Source organism: Tachysurus vachellii, chromosome 18 (assembly GCF_030014155.1).
Source record: "Tachysurus vachellii isolate PV-2020 chromosome 18, HZAU_Pvac_v1, whole genome shotgun sequence".
NCBI lineage: Eukaryota > Metazoa > Chordata > Actinopteri > Siluriformes > Bagridae > Tachysurus > Tachysurus vachellii.
The window spans coordinates 10128693-10156307 of NC_083477.1; the positions used below are offsets into that span (position 1 = coordinate 10128693).

Below are 27615 nucleotides of genomic sequence, written 5' to 3' on the forward strand. Positions count from 1 at the left end.
TTTGACACACATGAATCAGACTCTTTGGGTGAATGCATGTTGTGATGATTACAGCACACTGTCTTGTGGTAATCTGTGGTAATTTTGCTTGATTTTGCATTTATTTCTTCAATGACAAAATCGTATAAACCTGGACAGAGTCATTTCTATGTTTTTCCGTACACTGATGTTGCATATATCAGCTTAGGGATTCCAGATTCAGTCCAGAAAGTTCTGGAAGCATGCTAGTTGGTGAATTTTTCAGCTTTATATTGCACTATGGTGTCAGTGGGTATACAACTGTGTGCATGGTGCTCCATCCTGGGTATATTCCCTCCTCATGCCCAGTGTTCCAAGAAGAGGCCTGGATCCACCTCAACCTTGACCAGGATAAAGTCATTACTGAAGATGAATGAATAAATACTACTGATATCTTTTGGATGGGAACATGGTAACTCCCGTTACAAAACCTCCTGGTGACTCAGTAGGCTATAGCAGTGGGAATCAATTGAAGCTGTTTTGCAATGCGAGCTCTTTGAGGTTTTTAGTTTGTTTGCAAGTCTAGCTCTTTCATTAGCTAATGGAGAATGAAGCTTCAGATTAAATATGTGGTTAGTGATTTATTTAGTGAAGTTCCCATCACATGCTGGCAGTTTTCACTAAAAAGAAGCTTAGTGGAAGAATTCCAGACTCTATGGTGTCAAAACACCAAGCAAATAGGCTAAAATAAAAACAAACAAATGATGTGGTCAAGCATCTAAACAATCAAGCAGTTGAGGTGTTACAGTAACTTGCATTGTGCAAAGGCAACTGATGGCGTAACCTTAACTACAGAACACAGAAGGGATAGGCAACATTTGTTTGGATTTTTAATTTAGCAAACCTTTACAATTAGCTTGAACACATTATTACTTTGACATTATACCATTATTTGTTTAAATGGTACATAAAACTACAGCTAGGAGATAAATAACATTTTGAAAATGTTGTCTATAATTCTTCATTCATTTAATTCCACTAATTCAAATGAGAATTTAAATTCATACAGTATTTTACAGGATTCATGTACATGTTCTGACCAAAAAGGGAAGTACAGGTAATAAACACACCTGGTTCCACTGCACACTTCATGCATTTTTATTAGTTAATTGCTACATGAGTGTGTCATGTATGTGTGTATTGAGCACTGCAATGAAATTAACTTCATAAATCAAGAACAAATAAACGCATATGCTAGTGTTATGTAAGACTGCATCTTTAAAAGTTTAAACATGGATTAATTCTGCTATAGTTGTGATGTTTTTAGTAATTTGATCCAAAATGTTCAACCAACCATTTTCAGAAAACCATCACTAATAGCTACATCAAGTTGAGCATCTTTGTACATTAGGCTTGTACATTAATGGAAGTTATTTACAGAGATCTGGTGGCAGAGCTTGTAATTCTGTGGTGTATACAACTGTTAACTGTTCATCATCGTCTGTGAGCTTTGCTAACCACTATTGTTTGTATTACTGTACTTTCTTTGTACGTCCTTTTCTTACTAAAACTTTCTGAAAGAAACAAATCCCAGATTTAAATGTAGTCTCAGATTTTTGGACTTGACTGTATGACAGTAGCACATTAGATAGATAGATAGATAGATAGATAGATAGATAGATAGATAGATAGATAGATACCATTAGCACGACACTATTTTGAAACATTTAAATACACCCTCTTACGTTATGTTGTTAAAACATTGTTTTCTACTCTAAAAAGTATTCAGAACGTATTTCCAGTCTGAAAAGTGTCACCATGAACAAGAATCTGATTCTTTATCAGAAGCTTTATTTTAAGATGCTTTGTGAATATCACACCTGGTCTGATTTCAATCTGAGTTTAATTATTTTTGCCTCACACTCATGAATCACATTGTCTTCATCCTATCTTGGCCTACAAAATGTCTGGTTTGGTTGCCTGGAAACCATGCACTTTTTAAAAAATAGTTTTCTTGCTCCTCTGCAGCACACCACCTACGTGTTTTTGATAATTACAGCCTGCTATTCAGGAGAGCTGAAAGGACAAGTTATAAAATAAAGGCTTTTGATCTAAACTCAATTTCTAGTTGAACTGTGTTTTGTTTCTTTATTCCAATGAAGAACTTGCGCACATTTCAAAAGTACTTGGTATGTTTTGTCTTGAAGATATGGTTGGGGAATTACAGCTGGGACTGCTGCTGAGGGGTTTAGGGAGCACTTTATAGGCAGGTACAATCTATGCTTGGATGGCATGTGCCTAGAATCCTAAATTTAGAAATGTGTACCAAAAATAGAGCAGTTTCAAAAGTCTTACACTTTCAGCGACCCATAAACTAGATCCATAAGTGTAATGATTAAGAGCTTTGGCATGTGCTGTATCTACTGACATGCTCAACCTGTATGATGCAGTAATCTATAACATACCAGTATACATAACTCTTTTCAGAGGCTTGTTGTTCTTTTTTATACCATAGTGCTGTGGTATGTGTTTAATCCCAATTTTCCAGTAGATGTTGATTATTTGAATTTTATATTTTATGATTGTTCAGTTTTATGTATTATAATTTCTACAGTACAACTCCAGAAAAATTAATTGTTGTTAAGCTTTTTGCGAGGTGATGCTTGTATAGCTTTTCTGGAAGGAGTCTCCAGTGTCAGTGATATGTAACAGAGGTGATTGTAACAGAATGACAGTTTATAGCGGTTACAATATGCAGTAACAGGAAGTTATTTGTTTGTGTTTCTCACAACATTAAACATGAATGGATACAAGTATGATGTGTTATTATGAAATAAAGAAAGTATTGTTCGCATTGGAAAACTGTTTGTTATGGTAATGGCAATGTGGCAATGGTAATGGCAATATGGTAATGGCAATGTGTGTGTGTATGTGTGTGTTGTTGAATTGTTCTTGCATAATTGACAGTGGTGAATAAATTTTCAAGGTAATTAAGTCCTTCTATCATTTCCTCCTATCCTTACAGCAGCCTGGTCACGATGGAGTGTTTTAGTGGGTTTTATGGCAGATGAAAACAAACTCTGTAGAGAAATATTATAAAAGCAGGTCCTACATGAAAACGCCTCCCAGCTCAACGCCAACGCTGCAGGCCTCACTCTTTCTCTCCCAGTATGATCAGGATATAGCAGATCTGTCTGTATATGCACGAGTGTGTGGGTGTATAAGCTCGGCACGATGAAGTGGCATGAACAGTCTCTTCGGGTCAGATCTGCTCAGTTGGGGTCTACAGCATGCAGGAGGAGGAGCAGGCCCACCAGCTCGGTGGCTCAGCACCACACGCCAACCTAGATTCTGTTTCATTCATGCGTTATTATGCACATGTGCATTATTCATGAATTCATCTATGTTTAGAGGTAAAATGTCAGATTAAATATATCTGATATTAAACTGATGTATGGCTCAGTGATTTATTTTCACTGGGAATATAGAGACAAGAGGCCATGCAGCTGATAGTGATGCAAAAAGTGGCTTGGGAAAAGAAAGAAAAAAAATCTGTTGAGAGTAAGAAACATGGAGAGTAAGAATGAAGAGCAAATGCATTGTCCCAATATGGTGTTGCACAAACCAGATGCCTTATTTATACTGTATGCTGATATCATATACTACAAAAAAAAAGACTTGTGCATAGAAAGCATCTGTGTATCTTTGACCTAAATGTACTGTAAGTATGAACTCAGGATAAAAATCTGAGCACTGAAAGTTTAATTGAGTTCAGCTTCACTTAAAAATGCAAATAATTACCAAAAGCTATTTGAGAAACACTAATCTTGTAGTAATTTGCATTGTACCATCTGGCCTTTACTAATTCTATTCATTCCTTCAACTGTGATAATGTTAGAGTGAAGCAAAAATGGCAGTTCAGTTATTATCTGATATTTGGGGAAAAGCAATAACACAGTGCTAAAGTTATTTTTTTCATTTATAAAGGAGACTTTCTCAACACTTTGATTAAAAAACTACTCAGGGAGTGTTACTCATTTAGATATGAGCTTATCATTGTCCAATGAACAGAGATGGTTTTCAGAACTGGATTAGTACCAAGGCCACATGTGGTGTTAAATGACTGGATGTAAATGTAAATTTTTCTCTTATTTATGCATTGCAAGAATGCTACTTGTGTTATTGGCATTGTTCTCTTCCCATACCATAACAGTGCCAATGCAGACAAGTGTTTCCATGGAAACGCTATGAAGTGATACAGCAAACACTCATGCATTTGTTACATCAGCCTTGATATTTATACACTGCGGGTTCAACGTTTTCAACTGCAGCTCATGCTCATCAGGTTTGTGTGTGCGGAAATTGTGTAAAAAGACAGTGAGTGACAGATATGGCACAGTATTTACTTAAACACTGTTCATAAAAGCCTTTACATATACTGTATCTAATAGTTGTGAGCCATCCATCCTCTCCCTCTCTGTACACACCAGCATCATTTCCTGTTTGCCAGCCAGCTTTTGTTAGCACATAGTCTGATATGTAAACGGAAATTCCTCCCTATAAAAGCAAACATCAGAACTGATGGACTACAGCTTTAATCCAAATGGTAATTGTTGCAATAAATTGAGCTCAGGTTGAGTATCAGCGTGACTCTGACTACCTGTCTATTGTATTAGCAATGGCTAATATCATGGTCTTTATGCCTGTCCCTTACTTGTCATATTCAGGCCTGCCAAGATAACCTGACTCATTTACATGATTCTATAGTTTCATGATGGTAGGAGATTCAGAATTTATGCTAACATGTTATTGCACTAAAAAAAGGTAATTGTGGCTTCTCGCAGCCTGTTTGTCTTCTAGGCTGTCTTCTTACCTATCCTATTGGCTGCAAGTGGACCAGCTCTTTAAAAGGCGGCCTCTTATTAGGTCACTTCTACTCAGAAATGCCCCACTTCCCATGACTATATCCTCAAGTCTTGGCGTGCTATCTGGGACAATAATCACTGACATTATTAAAGCTCATTTCCTCAGTCCCAACCAATGTGCATAATCTTGAATATAGGAATGCAAGCCTGTAAAATATGAGTAGCCTGATGTTATATATGGTATTGCATTCTGTTTCTACCTGACAACAGGGTATATTCTCAGCTAAAAATTTGCATTTGCTATTGATTGTGAAGAAAAAAAAACATTATGCCATCCCATACATTTTACTGCTGACTTTACAAGGCTCTGCTTAAACCTAAATGGTGACTCAAACAAGGTGGAAAAAATAGGGCACAGTAACAGATGGCAGAATTGCTGCTGACACTACCGGCTTTTGGCTCCAGATCGGTGTCTTGATGGCGTTCCTGATATAAGGATGCCAAAAGTAAGCCCATTCTTCTCCTCAGTTACAAAAGTCTTACTTGGCCTTTAAATAAATGCAGCATAATGGCTATTACGCAGACTGGCCATGTTGCTGTGGGCCAGCTCATTACACAATACCCGGAAAAGAGCAAAAGGAGGAAGCAGTTAGAAAGAGTGGATTGAGGTTGTTCTTGCGTGCTTGTTTTTTATGAATTAGAAATCAGTGTTAATTGCAGCTACTGTGTATAGAAGCAGAGGCAATAAAAAGTTTTTTAACTGCTTTTTGCAATGCTTTTTGTTAGCGCTTTGGATATTCTGTCCGAAGTTGGGCGATGGTCAGTTAGTCTGGCCCAAACCCAGCAAGCAGTATTGCCAGCAGGAGCACCAGGTCATTCATATGAATCATCAGTGCTCTGTTGCCAGTTTGTTTATATTTATCTGTCATGGGATTTTGCAGAATTTGGCTTTCAGCAGTACATCTTACATATTTATCGACTTGAATCATGAGGCAGTCAAAATGTCTAAGATGGGAAATTTAGAATCTTGACTCAGCGACTGCCTGTGTAAAGGTGTCTGAGGCACTGACTGGCACATTCTCTCAGAATACTTACATAGGTCACAAACATTTAACAAGGTCTGTTTTCAGATTGCAAACCAAAAAAGGTGCAAAATTATATATGGAAATGTGGCCATACTGTTAAGTCAGTGTTAAGAGAGAGTAGTTGAGTGGGTACACATTTAAGAGTCTCCGAGTCTGTATAAGGAAATCGTTGAGTAGGAAGTAGGAAATCATTCGTGTTCATGAAGTCATGCGTGTTCAAGTATGTGCATACAGTATCTACTGCTGTTCACCAATCTATAAGATATTTGCTATGCACATTCACATATTCTATCTTTTAAAAAAGACATTTCAGAATCTCAGAATTTATTTGAGAACGTACTACTATTGCTTTATTTTCTTTATAAATTTATTTTTTATTAGAGAGCCCTGGATAATACCACACACATCTGCCCCGATGTCATTATATAGTGCCTCTTAAAATAGATAAAATATGAAGCAACACATACTGTACACACATAAACACACAGCAACTGCTAGTTCAGGCAGCCTTTCTTTGCTGATATAATGTGGAGGGTACAGGATTCAGAAACATATTTAGATCTGCAAATAGTTATGTTATCTTCACAGCACAACAAGAGCTTCAGACACGCCACGTCCAAGTCAAACCAGTAAAAACTTTTTTTTACATTATTTTCAGATTTGTTCCGCTAAATGTTTGAAAGGCTCATGCACATACAGTGTCTTCAATAAATATCATTTAGTGTGCTTTTAGAATGCTTAAATCAAACATGTTAATTGAACGTTTTAGTCAATTTAAAAATGGGAACCTAAGGTGAGTACCAAATGTGTATTAAGACATGACCATCATATGTATAATATAATATTTTTGAATGGTGCATCATTACAACCCTATAAATTGTGTAAACTCGATCAATCCAGGCAAAAAAATGTTGCAAAAAAAAGCCAGGTATAGTTTTGTTAAACAAGATATTCACAACACTGCTACTGTATATATTTCCTTTAGACAAATTCATCATAGTCATACTTGCTCTTTATCAACATATAGTTCACATCTTCTTATCAGATTCTTGACAGCTTCTGTCAAACCATAACAAATAGTTGATGTCCTAGACAAGACGTGTTGTTTTCTATTTTCATTTGGAGACATGACTTCTGCTGTGTGTATGTGAAAGGGTCATGGTACTGTAGTAGACTAAGGCTCGGTGCAGACACTTCTTGAGCAGAGAGAGAAAGTGAGAACCAAACCTTCATAGCCAATCTAACGTTCTCTTGACACGTGTAATGTCACACTGTCCATGGTACAAGAGCTGGGAAGTGAGAACTGATCCAAATGTGTATTGAACAGTCATTGGGGTCACACTAGGTTCTCACAAGTTAGCTCTCAATCCCAAGAGCGGGCTCATTTTGCTTATTAAACATCCTGTGATGTTCCCATGGCTGCATGACTTCACTCTAAAACACTGAAGTCATGAGAGTGGGTGTGGTAGGACCCTACAGAGTTAATGATGATCCTTTTGAAACACAGATGGGTCATATCCCAGGGTGAGAAATGATGTATTCTTGACCAGAGCCAGTGAACAGGAGGGTGGAGACGACTGTCCACTTGATTCTGACGCACAATGTTATTGCTTAATATCTTCCAGGTCATGAGCAATCTTGTTAGAACTGATTGCTCTATCTATGCCCAGAGCAGGGCCAATGTCAGGGTTTAGATATGTAATGGAATAAATAATCACATATGAAGCATATTAGTGGTCTAAATACTTATTAAGTTGAAATGAATTACTGGAAATACATATAATGAATCTCAAGGTGGCTTGTTCAGCTTCTTAAATTATTTATGCTTTTCTTCCCTTCCACCCTGATTACTCCACTCTTTCTACCTTACAGGGCAGAAAAAACAGAAGTATTAAGTGAAGATCTACTACAGGTAAGCCATTCTGTTGTCTTATCCTACCTTCGATTATACTTTTTGTCTTTTCCGGTTATATCAATATGAGCTGTGTAATATAGATTTTTTTTCCTCACATAAATATGTGTGCAACATGTATTCGTGCATGCATGTGGTGCTGGATGACTCATTCGACAGGTTTGAGTGGGTGGATGGTTGGGTGGCTGGGTCTATGCACCTCTTCAGCGATGTTTGTTTGTAAATCAGGTGGAGAAGCGTCTGGACCTGGTGAAGCAGGTCTCCCACAGCACACATAAGAAGCTCACAGCCTGCTTGCAGGGACAACAAGGGGCTGATGTGGACAAGAGATCAGTCAAATCACCTTCGGTGTGTTGCGTTGATATTTCAGAAAAGAACAAAACAAAAGTTATATACTATTAGATAAATATTCAAAGAAATAGACCACCACAAAGCATTCCAATTAAAGCATGTCTTGAAAAGTTTTTTTTCCTGTTATTAATGAACAACTCAAGGTACATTTGGTGTTACTTACAGTGCCTATCCTCTAATGTTGTGGAATATTATACAAGACATGTTAGTTCATGTTATCTCATATATTATAACAACTATATACACTCATTAGCCATTAAAAAAACATTAACATATCTGTTATTAGGGATTTTGTCTGATTATAGAAATGTATCAGAACGAACACAATAATATAAATTGTGGTTCCAGTTAAAGCCAGAACTAACGCCCGGGCTGCTATTACAGAAAATGAATCAATGTATTCTGACACACAGATACAAAAAATTTGACTGTGCTGTGGTATAAGAAGATTATAACAGAATATCTAGCAATATATATGGCATAACATTTGGTTTGCCTTTTTTCTTCTTGTCTCTTATCAGAAAAAGTTGCCCCTGACCACATTGGCTCAGTGTATGGTAGAGGGAGCTGCAGTATTAGGAGATGATTCTCTGCTAGGGTAAGACCTTATGGTGTGTTTTTATTTAAAACAGTACCAATATTCCCTGTTTAAACTTAGCTTTTACCATGTAACTTTCCTGGGTTTTTCTCACAGTAAGATGCTGAAGCTTTGTGGGGATACTGAAGATAAGCTGGCCCAGGAGCTCATTGTCTTTGAGCTCCAGATGGAAAGAGATGTGGTGGAACCTCTCTATGTCCTGGCTGAGGTAAACTTATCTCCTTCTCAGTATAATATGAAACCAAATTAAAGAGAAACTTTAGTTTAGTTTTTGAAGTGTTTTGATATTTGCAAGATGGGGACACACCCTGAATGGGACATCAGTCTGTCACAGAACATCACACACATAATCATTCACTCATTCAAACCTTCAGTAATCCATGGAGGAAAGCCACAAAGACATGTGGGAGAACATGTAAAACTCTGCACAGACAAGAACCTGATTATTTTATTTATTTTATTTAGGTGGACATTCCCAACATACAGAAGCAAAGGAAACATCTAGCCAAACTTGTTTTGGACATGGATTCGGCACGGACACGGTGCGAGTTTTTTTTTATAAAACTTGTATTATTTATTGGTTTGTGGTCTCACTGTGACCTTAATTTTCCCTGCCCATAGGTGGCAGCAGTCATGCAAGTCTTCTAGTCACCCTAGCAATCTTGCCCCAGCCGGGGCCAAAGCAGACTCACTCCGAGAGGAGATGGAAGAGACGGCCAATCGCATGGAGATCTGCAGGGTATCTCACACATCCTTTTTTTTTTGTTATATTTTTTCATTTTATAATAAAATGCTATCATTATTCACATCATTATTCACTTAAATGATTCACCTCTATGTAAAAGCAATTACTCAGAGGTTTTATCAGATGATAAAATAATAATAATAAATTCATGAATAAAGAAGCACAGTAAGACCACTAGTGATAAAAATCTGGACTGTTAATGGACTTTTAATTAATTGCTAATTATTTTTGTTTTCTTTGCTTGTTTAGGACCAGTTGTCAGCTGACATGTACAACTTTGTGGCCAAAGAAATAGACTATGCAAACACCTTTCAGATGGCAAGTGATCGTTTTTGGATATAATATAGTAATATAACATTAAATGGGTGCTTGGAACATAACAGGACAAGCAAAGGGCAGGAAAGCAGGTGTTAACAAGGTGTTTGGTCTCTCAAATCTTTGTAGCTTATAGAGCTTCAAGCAGAGTATCACAGGAAGTCTCTGGAGATTCTGCAGTGTGTGCTGCCACAGATTAAAGCTCACCAGGGTGAGTCCCTCCATCTGGCTTTTAAAGACAGCTTACACAAGATCAGCCTGACTTTCATTTTTTTGTACAGGAACAACAATTATCAATGATCCTTGCATGTTTCAATGTGTATGTATATATCTATTTTTACTTAAAATCAGTGTTTTTGAAGGTGCATACGTTTGTATTGTGTTACTTTTTGGTGTATTTCAGAGGCTTGGATAGAGAAGCCATCCTATGGCAAGCCTTTAGAGGAGCATCTGACCCTCAGTGGCAGAGAGATAGCCTTTCCTATTGAGGCATGTGTCACCATGCTGCTGGAGTGTGGCATGCAGGAGGAGGTGAGAACCTGCTGGTCAGACAGGATATCCGCTCTCAATTTCTGGTGCATGTTCCAAATGTGTGATAAGAATAGAAGTGTGGCAGAGAGGAAGGGATCACTGTTACTATCAACATTATCACATACCATAATTTCCGGACTATTGAGCGCACCTGAATATAAGCCACACCCACTGAATTTTTAAAAAAATATTATTTTGACCATAAATAAGCCACACACGTCTATAAGCCGCAGGTGCCTACAGGTACAGTGAAACAAATTAACTTTACACAGGCTTTAACGGAACACGGCTTGTCACAAAAAATAAATAGGCTTTAATGAAACACGGCTTGTAACAAAAAATAAAAAATTAGCAGTAAACAGTAGCCTACCAAGAAAGTCATTGGTCACCATCTTCCTCCTCCTGTGCACTGAAACCACTAAAGTCATCTCCTTCGGTGTCGGAGTTAAAAGTAGGGTCTCCGATGCTTGAGCTAAACACTGTTACTAGCAAAACTCGGTTGTAACTGCCTCTCTACATTACTACGATAGAAAAGAGGTGTTATTTGTGTAGTAACAGCGTTTAGCTCAGGAGTTATTGACTCGGGAAACCTGTGCAAAAATTTGTGAATATGCGCCAACTTCCTGCTCCTTCAGTTCTCTCCAACGCTGGAAAGCTGATCCTATATTAACACGGGTCCTACTTCTTGCCTTATCGTAAGCCTTTTTTCGCTTTCTTTCTTTGTTTTTATCCTCCATGTCAATGTTAAAACCGCTTTCTGCTAATGTCACACATGTGCACTGAACACTCTCTCCGCACATTTTGACAAGACCCGCCCCTTTCTGCTCATTGGCTACACGTTTGTTTTGATTTTTGTTTTGATTTTTAGTTTGTGGTCCCGACTCAGTTTTCTGAAGCATTTCTCAAACATCAGAGACCCTACCTTTAACCCGTTTGGCAATTTCATTGGTTTAATGAAAGCTTCATGCCGGCAAAAAACTGAGCACATCACAGAATGTGTTTTTTTGAAAAAAAAAATTTGAAAGCTGGAAAAATCCATATATTAGCCGTGTCATTATTTAAGCCGCAAGGTTCAAAGCATGGGAAAAAAGTTGCGGCTTATAGTCCAGAAAATACGGTACTATATATTAATATGTCCTGAGCTAATGTGACTATTTTTGGAGTGGTCATCAATTTAATGAGAGAGAAAAGCTTTGCACTGAAAATCAAGTTGATTTACACCAAAAGCCAGTGGTAAGCCAGCATCAGGTAAGTGGGGAAAGACTGCATAATTTCCTCACTTGAGATTTAACCATGAATTTGTAGGCATGCAAGACAATCTGAACATTGCCATTATTCTAATGGTAACAGAAAATTCCTGCTGACACAAAAACAACTAAAAGTATTTAATGTAAATTCTGTAAGAGACAGAAAAATGGCTTATGATTGAAAAGAGTGCATAAGAACAGCACTCAATATCATGTAGCTGCTTGCATGTAGCAAACCAATATATAATACAGGATCAGATCCATGCTATTGTGTTGAGGAAGAGCTACAGATATTGTTAAATCTGTCAATAAGAAAATGTATTTTATATGACTTAACTTCAGTCAGCAGGGTGGCACTATGTAAGAAATACACTATATATAAATATGTTGGTCTGTCCAGTGTTTGGCCTTTTTGTGTATGTAAGAACTTTCATGAAGCTCCCAGCAAGGCATTCCTCACTCCTAACCAGTTTCTCTGTAAATTATAATGTACTTATTAAATAACTCATTGTAGTTACTGTATAATATTCTAATGATAAGTTGATTAAGACTTTAGCAGAATTAAATAACTCATTTGATTGTAACTATATGAAGCGAATACAAGAGAAGTTTGATTCATCATGATTAAACTAGAATATAGTTTTGTCACAAGAAAAATAAAACTGGGACCTGAACAGGAACCATGAGATTTTCACAACACCAATTTTTCCTTGACACTTCAGGTCTATTTTAGTGCTCGTTGTTTGCATAGATGTTTATGTGTGAGTCTTTGCATTGCAGCAGAAATAAATTTCTTACTTGAAATTCACTGTACTTTCAGGGTTTGTTCCGTGTGGCCCCATCAGCATCCAAACTGAAGAAGCTGAAGGCTTCTCTAGATTGCGGTGTTCTGGATGTGCAGGAATACTCTGCAGATCCTCATGCTATAGCAGGTAAGCCACACATTCTTAACCACAACAATGTGTTAGAAGCAGCAGATGTTAATGATAACAAAGCATATCATGCATTTTAGGTCTTGATGTCAAAATTCTTATTTACTTCTTCCTGCACCATTTTCTCTGTTGCAGGAGCTCTAAAGTCATATCTCCGTGAACTCCCTGAACCTATAATGACCTCTCAGCTCTATGATGAGTGGATTCAGGCTTCAAAGTAAGTAGAAGCTGTAGTACCAGCATGTAAACCAGTGAAATTCAGCTCACTGCTGGAGCTTAATGGCACTACAGAGTACATTTTTTTCTAGTATAATAGAGAATTCCTAGTATAATTAAGGACTAATAAAAAAAGTTCTTTATTCAGTTAGACTGTAAGCAACTGAAGCATGGTTTAAACATTAAAAATACAATGTAGCTGCCTTTTATTTATGATTATAGTACTGAATCTATAGCCAGCAATATGTTAATATGATTTTAACAAGTCATATTTATCATGATGTACATCTAGTTGAGTGCAATGCAATATATGTTAAAAAAATGAAACATATATATGCATAGATAACATTCTCTGTAACAACCAGAGAATGTTCAAAGCACATTAAAAAGGCATTGCTCATTTGACTGTTCTTCTTATGGCAATGGCAAAACATCTATAAAATAAATCCCTTGAAATTATGAAATACTGTGAATGCAGTCTTTTGCACATGAATTATAGGGTCATTCATTTTACAGTTCTAGCCATCACATTATGTACTAGATGTTATAATATTCAAACACTCATATTTTCCACACTAGTGTTCAAGATATGGACAAGAGGCTCCAAGCCCTACTGACTTCATGTGAGAAACTTCCAACAGCCAATTTAAACAACTTCAGGTCAGTGTTTTTGGCTGTTTGCCAGCTGTCATTATTTGTGAGGATGACAGGATGGCAGTTAATGAATACCGTTATAAATATAAACAAGTACACTGATATAATCTTCATTAGTGCTGTGTGCAGAGTATCAATAATGCAGTATTAATTGCTATTCAGTCATTTTTCATATTCGTATTAATCCAGAACAATGCCAAACACGTTATGCCAAAGTTTAATTACTGTTTTTGTCTAATTTTTTGAAGACACGTTATGCTTAAACATGCAATTTATTAGATTATTCATTCAGGGCTATATTCGGAGTTGAGGATGTTATGTCAGTATTTATGCGGGTACAGTTATCCATATACAGAGAAGATTTATGCACATGCGTAAGTACGTTTTCTAGACTCCCGATGCTCCGATGCTCTCTGTAGATCACAGTCTGAAACACAGCCACCAGTTCCACCAAAAACAAAGGGCTCTTGCATTTGAACCATTTTTATATCCTCTTGTTGTCTTATTGATATAAGATATTGACAGACTAAAATAGGAATTAAAAGAAAAGGATTGATGTTTGAAGAACTATGTATATAATGTAGATAATATATTACTTTGCTTCTGTCTTTTGTAGATACTTGATAAAATTCCTAGCCAAGCTCACTGAGTACCAGGATGCCAATAAAATGACACCTAGTAACATTGCAATAGTGTTGGGCCCCAATCTGCTGTGGACACATTCTGAAGCGTGAGTCTCTGCCCTGGTTTATTCTCACAGATTATGAGTCCAATTTTAAAAGGTTGACACAATAGCTGTGTGAGTACTGATGGGGCTACTGCTACTGTTACTGAATTAAATTGAATTTGACTTTTTAAAGATAAAAAGTATGGATTAGTATTGTTTAAGATTAAATAGGCAGTTTGTTGTGTTAAGGAACATGACAGAAATGATGACCACAGTATCTCTGCAAATCGTTGGCATCATTGAGCCTATCATCCAGCATGCCGACTGGTTTTTCCCAGGAGGTGAGAAAGACACACAATCTGTTTCTCTCGCTATCTCACACTCTCACCCCACACACATTCACACATACCAGTCTACCCCTTGAGAGAGATTTAAACTGGATTTCTTCCTCTATTCTTAGATATTGAGTTCAACCTGACAGGCAGCTACGGTAGCCCCATCCACACCAACCACAACTCCAACTACAGCTCAATGCCCTCACCAGACATGGACCAATCAGATCGCAAGCAGACGCATGACCAAGGCCGACGCCCCCTCAGCGTTGCCACTGACAACATGATGCTGGAGTTCTACAAAAAGGATGGGTAGGGTTTCATATTTTTTCCCCTGCGCAAGCTGTTCCTCTCCTACCCTCCCACTGCTTGACTCCCACACACTCTATCCAACGTCTCACTGCATCTATCGTGTCTCTATCGAGGCAGCAGTGTTCTCATGTTGAATCTTGCCAATAGCTCATTACAGGCCGAGCTTTGTTGAACATCTTTTAGAAAGCAGAGGTAAGAAGAAGAAAAGGTTCATTTCTTATATCATAATCATCTGTTCAGAACTGGGCATAGGTTATACGTTCACTGAATGACTTTATTGTCTTTTTGTATTTTCCGATTTGGAGTTTTGCCGTGGTGAGATATTAGACCATTAGACGCCACACTCCCACAAACTTCCATTTGTTTAAACAAAGCCTGCTGGGCCGGTGCAGTCTCTATAGCAACCTGCTTGATGTGTGATGGAAGGCGAGAGCTGAGTTTTCATTCACTGCTGCTAAAGGTTGGGGGACTCAGCTTCCTTCTGCAATGCGTCGACAGGTGGAAAACTGCCGCATATGGAGGCACTGGTCGAAACATTCAAATAATACATTCCAATAAATGCCCTCATCAAAGTGTATTTTCTACAGTATATGTAAGCTTTTTATTTCTATGTTATTAAAAAATTTGTATCAGGATAAACACATGCCAGATTTTAAAGAAGCTGTTTGGATGGTTAAAGGTCAAAGAATTGCCCTGTTTGTATATCTGTCTGTCCATAGAATTTGAATTAGGGGTAATTAGACTTAATGAGACTTAATAGCTACACAGCAGGGGAAAGTGCCAGCTGCTCATGTGGCCTGTTTGCTCTCACCTCCAGATGCTTGCCTCTACCTAATTGTGTCAGAATTTGACTTTTTTATCACACCCCCCTCAGTTTACTATCCCTACTCTTCAATTACTGTATCACTCCACTCAAAACTCATTTTGGATTGCTTGCACAAAAACTTTTATCTAACACAGAACATTAACCTTTTTTTTAATTTAAAGCAGTTTTTTCTCAATACTTAAAAAAATATTTTGGGACTGAATCTACTCAGATTGGGATGTCACAAAAATATATATCAGATATGGAAATAAATTGTGTAGTGAGGATTTAATACTGAAAAGGCACACAAGTATATGTATACTTCTGGTCTAACTACAGGCTAAATCTCTGTTCAGAAGTTTTAAGCATTATTTTTTTATCCTTGATTTTTGTCATCAATTGTTTTTAAAGGTGGTGCTCTAAATGCTAATGAAACCCGTCATCTCGAATGTTTTTACAGAAGAAAAATAATGTAAATTGAATTTACAGGCATGAACTACATGCAGTTAATTTTCATATTCTAAATGATGCACTCAATTTGATTCATGCAGGTGCTTAACCCGTGTTTGAATATGCATAGCTTTTGAACTTTATGTATCAGCCATGCATATGCCAAGCACAGTTTTGACAAATGTATTTTGTTAACGTTTAAACTGGGTGGTTAGGTGTGTGCTACTATTAATGCCAATACAGTACAGTTAAAACGCAAATGTTTTAATGCACTGTTCACATACATTAACAGTTCCCTGACTTTGGTGACGAAATGTCTTCTGTTTGGACTTTGAGTCGGTCTGCAGTTCACATGTACTATACATAGTCATGTTTCTCTATTCTAACATCTTGCCTTTTTATATGGTATGCAGTATAAAAGTCTACAGTTATGATGTACCATAATATAACCAAGCAAGTGAGAGAGGCCAGTGTGTGGTCTTACACAAATTTTTCATGTAATGCATATTTATAGATTTCAGACTTTTATTCTTCAGGTGGTCAAATTCTAGGTTGCTTGAGCATAAAAATTATTAAAACATTTATTAATCAGCACAGATCATGTTAATGCTTTATATATAGAGGTACGTTATTTCTTCTTTGTCTTCTATTCCATCCCTTGCATCAATAATCTCTAATACCCATGTGGTCAAATCCAGTGGTCTATGAGTAGCCAGTAACCTTTTGATTCTGACATCTAACCTTCATTCCTCTGTTCTTACAAATGCAGCATTAGGAAAATACAAAGGTACTGTATGCCAATAATAAACATTATCTCTCTGTGTATGTTTGTAGACTTAAAGCATTCAAAATTTCAATGGATCTCTCTTTGCCTTTTGGATAGATTTCTCCACAAAATCTGGAGAAAATAAAAAAAAAATTGAGTTATTATATTACTTTAACTTAGGTTACACTCTAAATGAATGTGCTTTCTCTTTGTTTGGGGGCAGTATGGGAGTCAGAGTGATGGACACATCTTGGGTGAAGGGTAAAGGTGCATCCACACTTGCTCGAAAAGCCTCATCTACCCCTCCTAGCGCCCAGCCGCCTGGATCGCCTGCTGACACATTCATAACTGAGCAGCCTGGAGAGCTGAACACATCTCCCATTCCCACCCCTCCTCCAGTAGACAGGGCTAGGTAAGTCTTCTTTATCTAATCACCACCATCACTTCTCAGATATTCAAATATGTCAATATTATTTTCGAACTCCTTCTTATAACATCCCTTTTTTTTCTCATGTAGTCTCCAAATTCAGTTTCTCAGTGTTTATACATGCATAATTGTATCATTATTATATGGAAACACATGTATAATTGGTAGGGTGTTAGTTTATGTTAGACATTTCCTGTAAAAATGTCTGTACAGTTTCCAAATGCAAAAAAAGATCCATGCTATGGCTTAACAGTCATTTCATTTCACGAACCATAATTGAGTCATATTTTCTTTTTTTTCAAAATCCATTAACGTTCTCATCTGCACTGTTCCATTGGTTGTCATTCTGTGGCTAACACGTTGCTCTCTGGGTCTGTGATGGCTGTAGGTCTGGCTGGCTTGCTTCTTTCCCTCTTGTGACTCTTTCTCTCTATGAAAGGGTTTTGTGTCTGTTCAACTGCCCTGGGTTTAGTTAATGCACCAGGCTATTAGATTGCTCTGTTTTAGTGCTTGCTATAGAGAATATGGATATAGTTAAAAGCATTATTTTTTAATTATTTTCTGAACTCAGCAACCATGATGGTCAGAGCTGAGCTTGGCAGTTTAAATGGAAAAATGGTTCTGGACTTGGTGCAGTGCGCAGACACAAGGTCATTCTCAGCTCATTAGAGAGCGATGTTTTTTTTTCTCTCATATGCAGGACTTTTTGTGCAGTGGAATCTGAATGCACACACTGAGACCCCACACCCTTTTTAATTCATTGTTTTGGCTTCTTAGCTGGCTTCCTGTATGCTACGCTTCTTTGCCATTGTCCTACACTTGAACTTATTTACTCCTTACCAGAGCCTGATGCAGTTATTGTTTTTTTTTTGCGAGCTTAACATGTGAATAAGTTAGTGAAATATTCTTTATAATAGTAGAGAGTAATAGTCAATGCTGAAGATGAAAAAAATCCACTTTCGGCTAGTGCTATCATCCGTGTGCGTGTGCAGTTACTAGAGCTCTCTCTCTGTCTCTCTCTCTCTCTCTGTCTGCTCTTTATTTTTTTTTTCAATATCTGCAGCTCCAAAGAGGTGTCACCCCATCGGCCGGACCCCACTCATGCCCATGCGCCACACGGGGATGAGCGGCCACCCCCTCCTTACCCCTCCTCCTCTACCACCTCCCACGCCCCTCACCACTTCTATCCCAAGCCCCCTCCCTGTGCAAGGCCAGTGGCCCCAGGGCCTGAGTCACAGCCCCCTGACTCTCCACCCTCCCAATTACGCTGGTCCAGCTATGGCCCTCCTCAACCCCAGGCACCCCCTTCTTCCTCTTCTTCCTCCTCTTCCTCTTCTTCTCTTGACATTAACTCCAACCCCAAGCCCAGCTGCCTGCACTTCCCCAAACACGGCCCAGCATGTGAGCTGCCAGACGTGAACACATCCCCTCTCTACATTAAAACACCCCTCATTTTGACCCGCAACGAGGTGGCCCTCGGAAACCCCCCTAGCCTTCCCACATCTGGCCCCCCTCCGTGGGCTGCCTGTCCATGTGCCCGTGAACGAGGACCCCCCAGGCTGCCTAGGTAAATACCGCCTGTATGTTCCCACCCACCTGACCTCGGCTACATACACACCAAGATGGCTACCCTTACAGTGGCTCTCCTAATTAAAGACCAAATTTTTCCTCTCTCTTTTTGTTTCTGTTCTTATGCTTAGAATGCTCTTTTCGCCATACGCCATACCTCAGATTCTGTAACATTCTCGTTGTCCAGGGGAGCCTCTCGTGGGGGTTGCCTAGCAACTGAGGATGTTACTGGCTTTTAGAGAAAGTGGATCCTGCCATAGATTAGAAATAAAATAAAAAACACATGGACAAGCCTGTTCATGGTCATATAGTGGCATATTAATTTATTTATGCCATACCTTCTATCAGTCGATACATTGCGTGGTGCATTTGCCTATTATGGCTTTTCTGCCTGTGATATTAGACAGAAATTGCTGCCTGAAAAGAAATTAAATAAAAGTCAGTGGTATAGAATTGAAGGTCAGCATATGTACCCATAATTAAGCTTGGTTACTAAAAGCAGTATGAAACAGATATGCTGGCAAGGTACTTCATGCTAATCCAATTCTTTTTAAATAAGGAAACTTATTGCTCACATGCATCCTTCCTGATACATTTAGTCCAAATTTTGAATTGAGCAGGAAATCGCATACCATTCTTTTGTTACCTAAGTTGTTCAAGAGCTTGCAGCAAGGTCACAAGAATGTACTATGATACTGTTTCCAATCCAGAAACTCTTAAGCATCTACAGTCATCACTGCAAGGTAAAAGTTATTATCAGAAGGACAGTGTGAGTCTCCTTATTGTATTCCCCGTACGTGAGAACAAGCCTGCCTGATAGAGTCTCTCTCACCTCATCTTTTTCCATCAGTCTCCATCCAGATGATGTCCATTTAGAGCTCAGGAAACTACACAGATTAAGCCATTGCCGGCATAACTTCAGATGTAACAGCCTGGCCACTTAAGTAGTGTTGTCAGGGTTAGGAATTCTACACATACTCAGCTGCATTACAAATACAAATGCGTGTGTGTGTGTGTGTGTGTGTGTGTGTGTGTGTGTCTGTACAGATGTGGGATGTTGTAGGTGGATGGCTAGTCTACACAAGGACACTCTATTCCCCTCCTACTAACTGTATTGTCAATTGATTCAGTTCCCCATTATGTTTCTCTGACTTTGAGAGCAGGGTCAAAAAAAGCTGCTGAGAATATTGACTTCAGTCATGCAATATTAACACACTATTTCGTAGATTTATCATTATTCAAATAATCTCAGATACTTTCAGAGTAACCTAAACTTATTTTTGGACTGTATATGGAGGTGGAATAAGCCTTGTGTGAGTAGTTTTTGTGCACCTTTCCTCATTGTGGGTATTGCAGCTGTGAGTCTCTGTCAGGCCATCATATTTCTGTCTCTTTCCCAGCACTCTAAAGAGCAAGGAGCTCTCACCTGTGATTGGCCATAAGGCCATGCAGGCAGCAGGACAGCCAGTGCCCCCTGTTGGCCAGCAAAGCAACAGCCAATCACCTCACTCAGCTGAGCACAGCCCTCACACTCTGCGCAAAGGTCTGTCTATATTATTTTTTAAAGTCATCTAAATAATCATTTTATATGATGCATGGTCTATTTAGCAAAATTAGTTATCTTGTAGTCATGAAAGACAGATAGATTTGCATAATAAACTCATCATTATCTCTAATGAGATTATACAGGAGTCTTGGCTCATTACTACTTGACATTTAAAAATTGTTGATTGGTTTAGATTTTTCTAGAATCCTATAGTCTGTCATTTCATGAATCTGATCTCTGTCCTTCCTCTTCTTTTATCTCTCTCTTCTCAGCAGCCTCAAAGAAGTTGGCCCCTGTGCCACCCAAGGTTCCTTACGGCCAGTCAGGGGCGATGTCCGACCAGTCCACAGGTCAGCCGTCCCCGGTCAGCCTGTCCCCCACTCCCCCAAGCACCCCATCCCCGTATGGCCTGGGCTGTGCCCCGGGGCACGTGCCCCCCACCTCTCCTGGGCAGGGCCCGCTAGGCACATCCCACTCTCTCCTGTCCTCTCCCCCATCTCTGACTGGCACACTCAACAAGTCGCGACCCGCCCCCAAACCGCGACAGAGACCAAGTCTGCCCCCTCCACAGCCACCCACTCTCCCCCCCAGTGTCCCCCAGCCAATGGAACAGGGCCTGCTGGACGGATTGTCCCCCGGGGAGAGCATGTCCACAGGTAAACATGTCTCCGTGACAACCGCAAGAGCGGGAGGACAGCAGCCCTCTCTCAAATTGTCTGTCTCGCCATCTTACGCAGGCGATGGACTTTGAAAAGCCATGGTTCCCTAAAAATGTGAAGTGTTTTCACTGTGTTTTGTTTTCATGTTTTCCTGAGCATGAGGTGCCTTTAGGTTTAGTTGCCTTTAATTCTTTTACGACCAGTATTTTATTTATTTTTTTATTGATTTGTCATGTTCAGGATTATTATAAAGCACTTGAATATGGAGCATAAAGGGATTGAACTCCTGGATCTACAGAATTCCTGGATCTACAGTATATACCCTAGCTATAAAGTTCAATAGCTGTCTTGGTAATTTTCATATTACACAGACTTTGTCTCTAAGTAAGGCTTGTGCTCTGTGTATGGTACTAGTGGTCAGCTGTGTGGGCACTGACTGTATGTTCTCTCATTTGAGCCTCTGGTGTGTCTTGTCAGTCATTCTCCTGATCACTCTGATTGATGTATGACTCTTTTGTCCCCTGCCATTGTTATGCACCTTGCAGCTGTGTGAGGCCAGGCACTGAGTGTGGGCTAAATGTGAGGGGGACGTTTAGGGTAAGCCCAAAAACCTGCTGCGCAGCTGCGCCCCACGCCGTAGCCTCATCTCACACCATCGGGCCTGGTGCTGTGGCTGAGTCTGGGGGCTCCTGCAGCCTGTTCCCTTTGTACATTATGCTCTTGTCAGCCAGCTCTCTCATCCTCGCACTGTACTCTCTCTATCTCTATCTCTTTTCTCTCTGTTCTTTGATTCTTTCTCTCTGTGGAGCTGTTTGTTGCTGCCTCATTATCTCCGTGTAGTCTATGCATGGTGTTGGGACTGGGCTGTGCATGGCTTACGGACCACCAACGTCGTCACTTCTAAATTCCATCCTAATGATAATTCTCTTGCCCCACCAACGTTCCCCAAACCACTCCCCTATGAGTCATTTAGCTGCTTCTCACCACATGGGTCGGCCCAGCTAAACTCCGCCCTCTATGAAGCCGGGCCAGCTGTGGGGTGACTCTGAAATACCACCGCTCCACTTGCTGTCCATGTCCATCTCATTCTTACACAGGGGAGGTCATCACAATCAGAACCCAGGCCATACGGTAGCTCCTTAGGGAACTGCAGATTTGAACGTTTCCCTCGCTTTACACCCATCTCATTGTCTCTGTCAAAGCATTATGGTTATTTTGGTGGCTATCCATTGAATGTCAACTGTGATGATCCTGAAACAGTCGATTGAATACTTATCGATTTAATAATAACCTTTAAATGATAAATGTTAAATCTTCATTTTAAGAATTAGAGGACAACCGAGCATTGTCCTGAAATGAAAAGAATCCTTTTGTCAGTGGTTTAGAATGACAGAATCCCTGTGTAGAATGTTAGGGAACAACCCCTCTCTCCAACCTCCTACTTTCAACAAATCACATTAAACCAACCCGCGCTGGCTTTTCCTCAAATGTTGGACCAAGAACTTAATTTGCTTTCCTTTCTTCTCTCCTTTCTCCATCATCCTCACCATCATATTTCTCCTCCACCTGACCATAATCATGTTTGTCCTGCTTGTCTTCATCACATGTCTCACCCTCGCTGCCATTCCTTGCCACCCATCAGCAGATCTCTTCAGCTTGGAAATCCCCTCCATCAATGTCAATCTGGACAGCCTGCTCGACGAGTTCAGGGTGGGGGTGCCGTGCCGGAGCTCCCTGGCCATGGCTGACTCTCCGGAGGGGGAACACGTGATTGAGGAGGAGGCACAGAGCACCACGCTGTAACCCCAAAGCCCAGCCAGTGGCCGCCTAGCCCTGCCGAGCTCCCCCACCTTCAGCTGAGGTCCTATGAGCAACCAGGCCTCCATCAACTTCACCTACCCCACCCTCACCATTGGAGCTGGACCCCCAACCCAACACAAACATATGCCTGCTAACCTTTACATGTTTCAGAGACTAATCAGAATATCATCTCTTCTTCTCACTGATAAGTAGATATGGTATTTGATTATATCTTCACAAGCTGTGCCATAGCAAAGACAAGCAATGGAAGACTATAAGAATGTTGCAGAATTTATTGTGTTGTGAAGAATGTGCCACGTTACACTTTTAGGTTTTTCTCTGTTGTTTCTGCCTTATTGGAGCCTGCAGATAATTTGCAATACTACGGACACAGAGGGGATTTTGTTGACTCCAAAGGAACATTATATTTCTATGTGCTGGAAGCATAAAATCAAAATGTCAAAGGGTAGTATTTGCTCTTATTCTTTAGTATCAGAGTTGGTAAGCAGGTTTCATTTTTTGTAAATGAATTGAAGAAGCAAGGCATGCAATTTTATTTATGTCCAGTTTTACAATGTTGAGGCCTTGGCATTCTTGCTCATGTCCTCTCTCTCTCTCTCTCTCTCTCTCTCTTTCTCTCTCTCTCTCTCTCTCTCTTCTCTTCTCTTTATATATGTATCAGTCTTTCAGACAAACACATGCCTATATACACACCACTGCTTTGGCATAGACAGTATCATGACATTATTTCTAATTAAATGTCTAAACGTGCACAGATCAATTCAAGCACATAATGAAAATATTCTGAGATGTTTGTAATACACTAATAATCAGTGAAACAAGAAATCATAGTAAATGTTTTGCCTCACTGTCCTAATACTTGATAAGACATGTCAGTGGTACATATGTACTCTTCACACTTCCAAAGCCAGCTGTAAAACAGATGGTTCTGCTGTAAAGAGAGGTGAAACCATTAAGACGTATTTTGTGCCTCCCATTCTTACTTTGTTATCAGGACAAGTGTAATGACAGGTTCCTCTTTTGTGTAAATACAATGATTGTACATATTGATCTGTAGATATGTGTTAATGAGAGGACAAATTTAAAGGCAAATATGGATTATATATTCATATGTGTTACATGTCATATTTATCTTGTATAGAGATAATGTTCTATGGAAATGGAGTATTATTTTGTCCCTGAATACTTGTTGCCAGATTCACACAGAGTAAGTGAGCTCTTGCACTTTTGTAAGCCATGAATACTAACTGTATTAACACAAATGAAGATATGTATGTCTAAGTACAGTAGATTCTAGCCCTAAAATCTGCCCTGCATTATGGACATGACCTTTGTTCTACAAATTGGTGATCATTTCGATTGTTGCATCTACCTAGATAGCATTTAGGTGCAGTGCAGCTCAAAAAAGACACAAATAATGGTGTCTTTAAATGGTGGCATTACACATAAGAATACCTTTACTGAACTATAAACATCAAGAACTTGCCAGGAAACCTGCGACCCTCACTGGTACTTGGGTACAAGGCACATCAGAACAAAATATAATAGCTAAGCTCAAAAAGGAAAAACATGTAATTGGTAGCCATATATTTAGTCATTTTGTTGGTCACCAAATCTGTTGTTTTGCCTTGATTCTCTTCTATCTGGATAGCTACTCCCACCTTACAGGGTCTTGGTTTTCTTATATGGAATTTCCTTTTTAACATGTCAGGGTTCATTTTCAGATCGACATAAAAAAGCAGGTTCTGATTTCCCATCATTCACCATAGTCTTGCTGCCTTCTCCATTCCACAATCACCCCAGTCTGAAGCTATAGCCAAAAGAAAGGTTGGACAGTGTGTTAGAAGTGCCATCTGTTTGTCCAGTAATCTTACAGACCAACAGATGCTGTAGTTTGACATGTCTGAATTGCTTGAAAGCATGTGGAACACAAACAGGGCCAGAGAAAGTGCAATTACACTTCATTCTTTTTTTAACCTCACAGAGAAATGGCCATAACAGCCATGCTTTTTTAAACTGACCAAGAGCCTGACTCTGAAGCAATCCCAAATGTCATGGCTTTCGTTATTGTTTTCTTTGACTAAGCATTAATGTACTTCAGGGACAAGAGGACTTCTTAGCTGAAATGTATGGTATGCCTCAGTGTGCATTCTCAATTTCTTCTACTATGATGGTTATTGGTGACTGAGTACTCTTTTAATAGCTGTAGTGATTATACAATGATAATTGCAAGTGCCCTCACAATAGATATTTATGTCTTGAAGCCAGTGGCGAGTTTTGTGTATATTTGAGGGTTTTTACTTTTTTGTGTGTGTGATGGTTTCTTCAGTGATTTTTGAAGAGGCAGGTGTGCATTTGAAATAAGTGAGTGTTGATTGAATGTAATTGAACTTTTACAATGACCTGCAACAAGGTAAAGGCTTTGCCAATACCTTATAGCAGCTGCAATAGACGCATGGTTTATTATTTTATTTAGGTGACTCTTTGCGTTTAATCTGCCGCTTTTGCCAGTCACTTTGAAAGCTTGCTTAAACGTTGTGGGATTGAGGGAGGGGATTTTGAAGTGAACATGCTCGTCTTTTTGTTACAGTTCATTGCAACCTGTTCCTGAGGCCATATCATTTTTATCTGACTTTTTTCCCCCTTGCAGCTGCTATAATTTTTAGGATTGAATACACCATGGGCCATGTGGAATACAGACATTTTTACACAATTGATCCACAAAGTATGACTTTTCGCGTTCCTTCTTTATTAAGGAAAATAGCTTATTTGTGAATTCAGGTGCTGAAGTTCAAAGTTTGTTTTCCCACAGTTTTCAACAGTTCCTTAGTTCAGTTATTACTGTACTTGAATTCATTAAATTAAAAAGATGACAAGGGCCAGACATGCTTAACATTTCTAACCATCATAAGTTTGTACCCCCAAAAGCTGTCAGTTGACAATGCAGAAAGTGGATGTGACAATGCAATGCATGCACTTAGTCGCTTCAGATAATTCACAATTTATTTTTCTTTCATTTCTTTTAGTCTCTTAAATGTTATCAGTAAACTGGGGAGAGGGTGAAAAATAGCAAGTGTAAACAGCTGGTTAAAGAAGTGTCATGGATTTTTGTATAAGTGCACAGTGTCCATTGATGTACAGCCTCTCCCCTGCATTAACAACTTCTGTACAAACGTTGCCTGTATGCCACTCCCCTACCTTCCCCTTCTATCCCCTCAGCTTAGCATATCAGTGGAACAACACAGTCTGTACTCTGAAGCCTATTGCAATCCTGATCAGAATGTCAGATATAGATATCTATATTAAACTCTACATTTTTAATATTTCTTGTCTGACCTTTTATTATTAAAATATAGATGCTGGTTTTTTTTTGTTTGTTTGTTTTGTCAAAGCTTCTTTATGTTGCTTATAAAGGGGCATTTGTAAATGTACTAACATCTCAAATAAAATACAGTCATAGAATTTCATACATATCATAGAAAGAGTCCAGTGCAAGTCAAGAAGAAAACGTAATGTCATTTTCTAACCTGTGTGACCAGAAGTGCTTGAAGAACAAGGGTGTGTCTAAAAAAAAAGGTAGTATCAAGGCACATTTACTCCTTCTCAGAATCCCCTTACAACGTGACAAGCTGCTTGCCAGGCTTCCTTTGCTCACTTAATCCTTTTCATATTAAAAATTTAGTAGCAGAGATGCCCAAGGTACAACTCAGCACAATTCAGTGTTTCATCAGCTTGGGATCAGCAGTTCTTTGGTGACAAAGCAGCCCATTGTGTTAGGGATACCAGGAGTTACAAAATAAGTACAAAACAAGCTGGTGAAATGAAATGTTGTGAAATGTTCACATAGACTCTGATCTCTATTTCTCACAGAGCATCAATGTATAAACTATTGCCATTCTCATAAAAAAGGCAATAATCCTTAAGCCAGAAAAACCCAAGGCAAGGTTGCAGCTATCAAAGCCAGTAAAGTAAAAATGATTAAAAGAAACAACAGGCAGTGTGATGATGTGCACACACAGCCATGCTCAGTGCTGTTCTCACGAATCGCCACAGTCGTCCCAACGTCAATAATGTCTTCTTCAGCCAAAGGGTGTCCCAGATCGCTTATAATGAACAACTGTGAGGAGTCTTTAGGACAAACCAATCTCTTGCGGCTCATCCTGGATGAAATACATCTCAAGCAACGTCCCAGTCGCCGATACCCGGGCGCAGATGTGGGGCGGCCATGGAACCTTAAAGGCACTTCCAACATCTTCGTGTGTTTTTCCTTTTCTCCTCCGAGTCCCTGTAGTTTGGTAACGAAAGTGACATGTCTGCACACGGGACAGATGATAGTATCTCTGGTGATAACTCCGTTTTTGTTTGAGCTCACAAAAGTCCCGACCAGGCAGTCATGGCAAAACGCGTGTCCGCAACTCAGGGTGCGAGCCGCGTCGGAAAAGCTCTCAAAGCAGACTGGACAGTCCACGTTGTACACTTCATCATCCATCATCATTCAAACACACTCGACTCTGAACTGTTTACTGGCATATCCGCATGTTCTCTACAGCTCCACACATGAAAAATGCTGCTGGAAATTACAGAAATGGTACCAGCGACGGTATTCAACAGATGTTGCGTAAATGCGCCTAAATGACTCAGTAGCATGTTACAAAAGGTTGTCAAACTGGAAGGGCTACAGAGTCGGGAAAGAAAATCTACTGGTATCGATTTCAAATGAAGGGTTTGCTCTACGGATGTTAGCTCAGATGTGTGCCTTCTCTAGTATGCACTAATGTGCACTCTTAATCTTGTCAAGTTAGACACTTAAGGAATTTATTAATAGGTTCTTAACAGTATCGAACCAAAACAA

At 39.3% G+C, this 27615-nt stretch overlaps 2 protein-coding genes across 15 annotated transcripts in view; one reads left to right on the forward strand and one right to left on the reverse strand.

The window, feature by feature from the left end:
- Positions 1 to 25606, forward strand: part of arhgap44a (Rho GTPase activating protein 44a) — a 38566-nt gene extending 12960 nt beyond the window's left edge. Inside the window, exons 2-23 of one of the 14 annotated variants that reach the window (XM_060892752.1) lie at positions 7781 to 7820; positions 8049 to 8168; positions 8693 to 8769; positions 8866 to 8977; positions 9235 to 9311; positions 9391 to 9508; positions 9764 to 9832; positions 9959 to 10040; positions 10233 to 10360; positions 12428 to 12539; positions 12675 to 12756; positions 13335 to 13415; positions 14026 to 14139; positions 14326 to 14417; positions 14537 to 14720; positions 16745 to 16762; positions 16965 to 17153; positions 18232 to 18735; positions 20138 to 20280; positions 20556 to 20939; positions 21488 to 21539; positions 22585 to 22723. In XM_060892752.1, coding sequence (XP_060748735.1) covers positions 7781 to 7820; positions 8049 to 8168; positions 8693 to 8769; positions 8866 to 8977; positions 9235 to 9311; positions 9391 to 9508; positions 9764 to 9832; positions 9959 to 10040; positions 10233 to 10360; positions 12428 to 12539; positions 12675 to 12756; positions 13335 to 13415; positions 14026 to 14139; positions 14326 to 14417; positions 14537 to 14720; positions 16745 to 16762; positions 16965 to 17153; positions 18232 to 18735; positions 20138 to 20280; positions 20556 to 20939; positions 21488 to 21495 — 2734 coding nt within the window. In that variant the 3' untranslated portion in view covers positions 21496 to 21539; positions 22585 to 22723. Of the gene's footprint in view, positions 1 to 7780; positions 7821 to 8048; positions 8169 to 8692; positions 8770 to 8865; positions 8978 to 9234; positions 9312 to 9390; positions 9509 to 9763; positions 9833 to 9958; positions 10041 to 10232; positions 10361 to 12427; positions 12540 to 12674; positions 12757 to 13334; positions 13416 to 14025; positions 14140 to 14325; positions 14418 to 14536; positions 14721 to 16744; positions 16763 to 16964; positions 17154 to 18231; positions 18736 to 20137; positions 20281 to 20555 lie in introns of all 14 variants that reach the window. The other 13 variants (XM_060892753.1, XR_009649916.1, XR_009649917.1 and 10 more) reach the window with 13 other exon arrangements.
- Positions 25607 to 25748: 142 nt separating this feature from the next.
- LOC132861296 (RING finger protein 222) lies at positions 25749 to 27414 on the reverse strand. Its single transcript, XM_060892760.1, has one exon. It carries the CDS (start codon positions 27256 to 27258, stop codon positions 26683 to 26685), a length of 576 nt encoding a protein of 191 aa, XP_060748743.1. The 5' UTR covers positions 27259 to 27414; the 3' UTR covers positions 25749 to 26682.
- Positions 27415 to 27615: the final 201 nt, after the last annotated feature.